This window comes from Anolis sagrei, chromosome 3, assembly GCF_037176765.1.
Source record: "Anolis sagrei isolate rAnoSag1 chromosome 3, rAnoSag1.mat, whole genome shotgun sequence".
Taxonomy (NCBI): Eukaryota; Metazoa; Chordata; class Lepidosauria; order Squamata; family Dactyloidae; genus Anolis; species Anolis sagrei.
The window spans coordinates 43282404-43291220 of record NC_090023.1 but is presented as its reverse complement, the minus strand read 5'-3'; the positions used below and the strand labels follow the sequence as shown (position 1 = coordinate 43291220).

The window sequence follows — 8817 nt, the reverse complement described above, 5'->3', positions numbered from 1 at the left end:
AGAAGGCGGTTCTGCTCACGGCGGAGACCTGGGCCTCCATTGTCAGCAGAGGGTCCAAAAGGACTCCCAGACTCTTTACCAATGATGACGGGCGTAACGCCTCGCCACCCAGGGTGGGCAGATGGATGTCCCCACAGCCCGGTCCACCCAGCCATAGGATCTCCGTCTTTGCTGGATTCACCCTCAACCTGCTGGTACGCAGCCATCCAGTAACGGCCTCGAAGCACTGATGGAAACAATCAGGTACAGAGTCCGGTCGGCCTTCCATCTTCAGCACCAGCTGAGTGTCATCGGCATACTGATAACACTCAAGCCCAAAACCTCGAACCAGCTGAGCAAGTGGTTGCATATAGATGTTAAACAACAGAGGGGAGAGAATGGCCCCCTGAGGAACCCCACAAGATAGAGGGGACCTCTCAGAGAGCAGGCCTCCCCTCTCCACTTGCTGTCCACGGTTGTGAAGAAAGGAGGACAGCCAGTTTAAAGCTGTCCCCCTGACTCCAGCAACAGCAAGGCGGTGGGTCAAGAGATTGTGGTCGACTGTGTCAAATGCTGCTGTGAGATCCAATAGCACAAGCAGCGCTGACCCGCCCTGGTCAAGCTGGCATCGAAGGTGATCCGTGATGGAGACCAGCACAGTCTCTGCCCCGTGCCCCGCATCTAACCATTTAACCATTTAATAGATTGTATCTATTCTTCATGACTTTCTGTATAACTTTTATTATTTTTATACTGCATCAATTTCATATATTAAATATATATAAAGTTCTTTACCAAAATATAACCAGATAAACCAAGACATTTACCTTCCTGCAGAGAGATTTCCTAGACAGGAAGGGTGGACAAACCCCCGGTCTTTTTTCATTAACTAGACCCATTGTTGATGTGTATGCAAAGATAGGTGATTTCCTGTCAGGCTAGATAAACCCAAACCTCTCAGCTATATGGTTTACTTCAAGCTGAGAGATTTCTTCCCACAAAAACAGGGGCTTATAATGTGCTTGTATTAAACCTCTTTTTTGGTAGCCAAGCCTTTGAGTACTCCAAGAAACATCTCTGCCTTGCACCTTTGTTTTCTAAGAGCTCCTGTCTTTGCTTGGCATAAAACTAGATATTGGAGCTCATCAGAGGCCCATCTCCATACTACTCTTTGGTTTCCCCCTGTGCCCTTTGGGGGGGGGGCATCTCTGCAGCTGATTGGTCCTCCACTATGGCCAATCCATGGCTGCCATTTCCCCTGCCGACCAATCCTGGCATGGATCCTAGCCAGCCTCTTTTCTGGCCAATCAGGGGAGGGGCTGGAGGTCTGAATAGCTATCAGAAATGTATTAGATATCTTGTCTTTCTCTGTATGTTTATGTGTACATTTTGAAGCATAATTGCTGTACATGTATCCATTTTGGCCAAACTGAAATAAACCTCTTTGGGATGTCTTCAACTTGGTGAGTTGGTTTCTCTGTCCTGGCCTATCTGGTTTTTAGCATAGCTCACTAGGCATGGATACCCTTTAACTGGGATCCTAGTTAACCACAACAGGGGTCTGTGTGCAAAGTGTGGTCCAGATCCATCATTGGTGGGGTTTGCGGTGGTCTCTGGATGTTGGTCAGTACCCACCCAACCCACATCATCCAAGTTCCACCCCCCACCCCCCCACAAAAAAAAACCCCACAAGGACTTATGAAGGGTCTGTGTGCCAAGTTTAGTCCAGGTCCATTGTTGGTGGGGGTTGCAGTGGTCTCTGGAAGTGAGAACCAATAGGAAATCAGCCACAAACATATATTGTCACCACATACATATGTATGTACATACATTCACTTTTATTATATAGATAGATGTAGATGTAGATGTAGATGTAGATATGGATGGATAGATGGATGGATGGATGGATGGATGGATAGATAGATAGATAGATAGATAGATACTCTTTTCTATCTGGAAAAAAGAAGACAGAGTAGTGAGGGATGAGTAAGTGTTAAAAGCCCATGAAAGACAGAGGCAAAATGTAGAAAAGGGTTGTGGGTGGAGAACAATAATTTGTTGCAAAATATCTCACATTCAAGTTTAATTGCTGAAATGCCCTGAGGACATCAGAAGGAACTGGCAAAATCATCTCTGAGTATTCCTTGCCTAAGGAAACCCCATGAAATTAATGTGTCCGCCATAAGTCAACAGGCAATGTGAAGGCACATGTATACACACACATAAAATTTAATGGGATTAAGTTCATTTCAATCCAAGTATTTTTGCTTAACTGGGTCAACTGGATCCAGTGGCATAAGTCTACACAAGGTGGCATAAGTCTACACAAAAAAAAGTTTTGAGGGAGACATCATGATAATGGTGTATTTGTTCAAATGGTTGTTTTAAAGAACAAGTCTTAACCTTTACTACCATATGCAACATGGTGGGAGACAATCCATTTTTCCAAAAGGAGAGTAGATGTGTCTTAGATATCAGTGAAATGTAAATCTTAAGTCAGTTGGGTAATGGGATGAATAGCACAGGGAAGCTGTATTATTTCCTTGAAGGAAAAGTTTTCCAAAAGAAAGTGGATATAAATTCTCATTTGGATGTAGTGAAACTTTATTTTAAAGTAAGGAGTAGAACATAAGAATCTTCCTCATACTGAGATAGATCATTGTTTCATCCATACCAGGATTGTCAACACTGCCTGGCAGTAGCTCTGCGGGCTTTCAGGTAGAATTCTTTTTGAGTTTTACCAGATTTCTGGTATTTATTGATAGTCCCCTATCCCGGTGGCGCAGTGGGTTAAAGCACTGAGCTGCTGAGCTTGTTGATCGAAAGGTCGCAGGTTCGATTCCGGAGAGCGGCGTGAGCTTCCGCTGTCAGCCCTAGCTTCTGCCAACCTAGCAGTTCGAAAACATGCAAATGTGAGTAGATCAATAGGTACCGCTCCAGCGGGAAGGTAACGGCGCTCCATGCAGTCATGCCGGCCACATGACCTTGGAGGTGTCTACGGACAACGCTGGCTCTTCGGCTTAGAAATGGAGATGAGCACCACACCCCAGAGTCAGACATGACTGGACTTAATGTCAGGGGACTACCTTTACCTTTACCTTTACCCCTATCCATGTAGTAACCAGGCTCATCTTTGCTTTAGTTTGCCACACCAAACAACATTGGGTGTACCCAGAGTGATATCAAGTCATGTTTGAGAGGGCTTTCAGTCGATAGGATTAGATTAGTAGAAAGCCGATCTTAAATAACAGTTAGGTACCCCTGAGTAGGAGCCCCAGTAGCACAGTGGGTTAAACTTGCTAACTGAAAGGTCGACAGTTCAGATCCAAGGAGCAGCGTAAGCTCCTGCTGTTAGCCCCAGCTTCTGCCAACCCAGCAGTTCGAAAACATGCAAATAGATACTTCAGCGGGAAGGTAACGGCGCTCCATGCAGTCATGCTGGTCACATAACCATAGAGGCGTCTACAGACAACGCTGGCTCTTTGGCTTAGAAATGGAGATGAGCACACGACTAGACTTTATGTCAAGGGGAAATCATTACCTTTACTAACCCTCAGTAGAAACAGAACCCAAAGGTTTTTGTAAACATTTGAAATATTTAGCACAGGCAGTCCCTGCATGACAAACATCCGACTTACAAATGATTCATAGTTAAGAACAAGGGCGAGAAAACAGGAAGTGAGAGAAATCTACCTCTAGGAATGGAAATTCACTCCTGAAAGTTATCATGGAGAAAAGGTGTCTCCACTGGAGCTTTATCTCCAATCCTGGTTTCCACAAGTCAGTTTTTTTCAAACTCCAGTAATCACAGGGACAGAAAATGAGGTGAAATCTTCTGAACAGGGACACAGACAGAAAAACAAACACCACAGGGATGTTAACCCTTCCCTATGCTATCCAAAGCTTGTATGTATGTATGTATGTATGTATGTATGTATGTGCATATATGGCTAGAGCTACACTTTAAAAAGTGCCTGTTCTGACTTACATAGAGATTCAACTGAAGAACAAAGAAAGTGAAGGTTATTAGACTTTCCTCATCACTTGTGCTATTTGTTTGTTGCAATCCATTTAGCTAGATCATCCTATATGGAAATATCAGGAGAGGTGGCCAAAAAGAAACACTATTGCTTTTCAATTGGATATATTAAATTCTCGAAATGCTGCATTCTCTGATACACAATACTGTGTTTCGCTTGGATATACAAAGTTCTCAAAATGCAGCATTCTCTTATTAATGTAAGCAATAGTGAGTTCTGTTCTTGTTTGTTCTCTCTATATATCTCTGTGTGTAAGAGAGAGAACAATTTGAAACAGGTGTGTAAACTGGACATATTTTCACATATTTCCTTGTTTCACATCATTTATCTTACTAATTATTTACACAAATAGTGAAACTGTGCCTTCTGAAAATAATGCTCAATAAACTTCTAAAATTTTGCTAGGCATTGTCCATGTATTTTCAAAAGTGTGCATTCACAAAAATAAGATATTTGGTAGAAAAGGGGAAGAACAAAAGTGGAATGCAAATTCATGCCAAATTCTATGCTCATATGATATAACTGGAGAACACAAATTTCCCTTTGAAGCAAATGAAACAATTTGGCCAATGTTATATGAAAAATAATCTTTAACTTGAACCAGTAAAAAAGAATCAAATATCAGAAATTAATCAAACTTTAAGACGCCAATGTTAATGATTAAAACAAATTTATTGCATCTGCTATTGGAAGGATTAAGAACTGCTTTAATATGCGGAGGGACAATTTCTCCAGTAATTTGTCTACAAGACATACTTGGTCAAACAATATGATCAGATTTACAATGGAAAAAAATATATAAGGCAGGATAGTCACTCAAGAAACAGCAAGCATACAATGGAACTAAATTTAAAATCAAACCATACCATTTTGAGAGCAATTGCGACAGGACATTCTTGAAGAAGTTTTATTAACAGTCATTAAAAATAACAATCCAAAATTGGAGAGGGGAAGAAACCCACCTCTTTCTTAAAACATTAATATTTTAATACCTACTATACCTATAAGGTAAAACACTACAACAGAACTAAATATATGCAGAGCCCTGAGAAGCACATTTCTCAATTTAAGAACAAAGAATCAAATTCAGCATAAAGAATGTAAGAAGAGAATCTTATTGCTTCAAAACAAAAGTCCATTTTGTACCTAGCAACTTTTTATTAGACACGTTTTAGAGAGATCCATTTCACCTCCCTGAAAAACCACATGCCATCTGCAAATTCAGCTGCCAGATATGCTAGAAGCCATGCTCAACTTCTCAATGTGCAGTCAGTGGAATGTGCACAAGTTCAGACTAATCAAATTTATCATTGAAACAATGAATCTTCTCTAGTTGGGACTATCGATAGGTCAAAAAATGCAATCCTAAATCCTAACTGCCCTAGAATGTCTCCTTGACAGCATTATACTCAAACCCGTAGAACTCTCCAGGGCCATAGGAGAAGGTTCTCCCTGATCTTAATATCCTTCAACAAGCTGCATTGGTGGTTAAGACTGCTTCACCCAGGCATTTAAAAAAATTCAACTAAATTGGGATTTCTAAACCACATGTAGGGAGACCTTTAAGAAGGACTACATTACTATAATATACAGAGCTTGACCTGACAATTTGTAATAGGAATAAAACACACATCCAAAATTATTCTTAAAGTTACTTTTAATGAACTGCTACTATGGCTGATGAAAACTGCACAGATGGAATATATTCCCTTCTTCTCCCAGTCTGCTAAGCATCCCCCACAAAAAAACAATTCTTTCAATACAAACACATAAATATTATTAAAAACTTATAATATGTAATTGCACTCTATATAGAATTGTGAAATCAAAATAGGTGCTTTATCAAACTTCAGAAAATTAACATTAAAAATCACAAAGTAACTACTTACATTAATATTATGATAAAAAGTCATGCTAGACACATATTCTAACGTATCCATATCCCAAAAAGCGTTAAGATGTTCTAAGTTTCCCTTTAAAAGATAATGTTTGTTCATGCTTAATACTTATGCTGCCGTTGGAAGTCAGTAACATGCAGTCCTATACAAGTCTACTCAGAAATCGTCACTATTGAATGTGGCTTCTTCCCATATAAATATGGCCAAGATTGTCGCCTAAGTCAGTTATTCAAACTGAGACAGAATACCTGGGTATAAAGCGTTCCCATCTGCTCAGAAGAATTTCCATTAACCCACTATATAATAGTGAACAAAATATTCTTGTTTCATAGAAACAACTAACATTTGCCTCAATTGGACAAATGGTCTATTTACAGTTACATTAGGGCTGCCTAACTGACAGCGAGTGTAGGTCATTGGTACTCATGGAGCTTAACAGAGGGATGATCGGTGCTGGGTGGTCTTCCCTTTCAAAATCCGTCTGATCTGAAGAGCAAAACAGAAGTAACACGGTGTCAATATTTTCTCATTCAAACATTATGAACATATAAGGCAATTGTATTTATGAAGACCAAAACCCCACTGAACTTAGTAAGATTTACTTCCAAGTAGCCTGTCCCTAAATACAAACAGGATACCTGTTATATAATGGGACATATTAGCACCTTTATGTATGAATCTAAAGTTTTAAAGTCAATTCAATGGTTGAAAAAAACCACATACAATGGACTCTCCTGGATTCTCACTGGCTGCAGATTGTCACTTTCTATATATAAAATGGTGGTGACATAAATGCAGATGCTGCCATTTAACAATATGGAGTCATTTGCTTTTGGGGCATCCATGTAGGGTCCCAGAACCAAACCCCAGTGGATGTAGAGGACCAACTATAACTGCACTGAATTGAAGATTTGATCATAGAATCAGAAGATACCTTATTTATTTATTATTTATTTATTTATTTATAAATAACATTTATATTCCGCCCTTCTCACCCCGAAGCGGACACAGGGCAGAGCACAGCATATATACGGCAAACATTCAATGCCGAGACAAGAATTCATATACCCATGCATAAACATTAAAAACATTAATTCAATATTAAAATACACCATTTAAAACCTTGTGGGCCATCTAGTCCAACCCCCTGCCAAGAAGCAGGGAAATCACACTCAAAGCACCCCCGACAGATGGCCATCCAGCTTCTGCTAGTTGATTGCTGGATAAGCTCAAATAAGTCAATGGAACTACATTAACTTTACAGTTTTTAAAACATTGCATAGTACATTAGACTCTATTTCTTGAGATTGTTTATGCAAATAAGCAACACTGGGCTCAAACAACATATCTACATCAGGAGCTTTACTGTACTGTAATATATAGAATCTGAACACAGGAAATTATTCGCAATGTATTTAACAAAAGGTCAGAAAGTGAACAGGGGGGAGCCCACAAGTGCACAATAATATGAGAACGGTCAGTGGGTGTTCCATAAAGGTTATTAACTGATACACTCCTCACTTTCTTGGGAAAATAAAAAGCAGACTCCTATTTGTACTATCTTTACAATAGGAATTCTAAAATAAATAAGAAGCATCCAGTGACACACTGCAGTCTCAAACAATATCTCAACCTTTTTTGGGCTCCTACCTCAACTCCCACTGGTCCATCAGGAACAAGGTGAACAGGCTGCTCATTTTCCAAGTTCCTGGCACTCGGATCTGCTCCTTTACGCATCAACAAACGAACTGCATCCAACTGAGTCACCCGGTGCTGCAAACTAGCAGCTACATGGAGTGCTGTATTGCCATTGTAAGCCTGGTTGAGGTAAGAGAGAAATAACATTTTTTAAAATGATGGGATGGGATGGTTCATTACCACAATCAAGGACCTAGGAGTTAGAGACAGTGTGAGTGTGATTTCAGTTCCCTGACTCAATATTTACATACCTTGGCATTGATAAAAGAGAGGCAAGAGGGCAGCTCCAAAAACAGGCGAATGAGTTCAACATTTGCTTCTTCGGCTGCCAAGTGTAGGGCTGAACGGCCACTTTTACGATCCTGTTCAGACACACACAAAAAAACCCACTTAATTGCACACATGAAACAATAAAATACTACACAGTACAAGGGCATATAAAATCACTTTATTTGATATGAAAACATTAAATGCACTACATAATTTTATTGATCAAGTCAAGGACTGTAGTTAACAGTACTATTTCCATTTTATGCACAGGAGCTGACCCTAAGAGATAGCATTTTTTTTTAAATCATCCAATAATCAAAGCTTGGGATATACAGTAATCTTGAGTTTTTCTCCATTTCCAACAGAGCTATCTATTTTACTATAATGACTCTGGAAAAACTAGGGAAAATTAAATTGAAGCAGCAACTCCCCTGAAAAACTCACAGGCAATTTACAATTACACTCATTAATATCTGCACACTCCACTCATACCTAACATACCAATTAAATTAATGGGTCAAAGCCCAATCTAGGAAGGTTTACTCAAAAGGAAATCACACTACTAATTTCTATTAAACTTATTTCCAAGTAAAAATGCTTAGAATTGTGGTTTTGACTGAATTTTAGTTCTGTCCATTTTTAATGGAACTTAGCTGCAACTGGCTTCCATTTAGTTCAAAGTAAAGAAGGTCTGTTTTTGGGGTTATTTGGGGCACTGATTCTGAAAATTGCACTGGATAGACCACATCAGCTCTAGTTTTTAGATATGGTTACCATGCTTTTTTATAGGTGAGCAGATGAAGACTGGCATATGACATGTATTCTGGTTTTGAAAAACTAGAGCTTATAGGGGAAAACTGGTTCTATTTTTTGAATCAGCAGGTCAAATCTACCCAGAAACAGGTCTAACATTCGAGGTACCAAAACGTGTG

The 8817-nt window shown here is 39.7% G+C and overlaps 1 protein-coding gene across 3 annotated transcripts in view; it reads right to left on the bottom strand.

The window, feature by feature from the left end:
• Positions 1–4672: 4672 nt before the first annotated feature.
• The window catches only part of NFKBIZ (NFKB inhibitor zeta), a 38698-nt gene continuing 34553 nt past the window's right edge, over positions 4673–8817 (bottom strand). For all 3 annotated transcript variants that reach the window (XM_060770686.2, XM_060770684.2, XM_060770685.2), the window contains exons 10-12: positions 7867–7977; positions 7568–7735; positions 4673–6403 (exon numbers count right to left, since the gene is read on the bottom strand). In XM_060770686.2, coding sequence (XP_060626669.2) covers positions 6350–6403; positions 7568–7735; positions 7867–7977 — 333 coding nt within the window. In that variant the 3' untranslated portion in view covers positions 4673–6349. The remainder of the gene's footprint in view (positions 6404–7567; positions 7736–7866; positions 7978–8817) is intronic.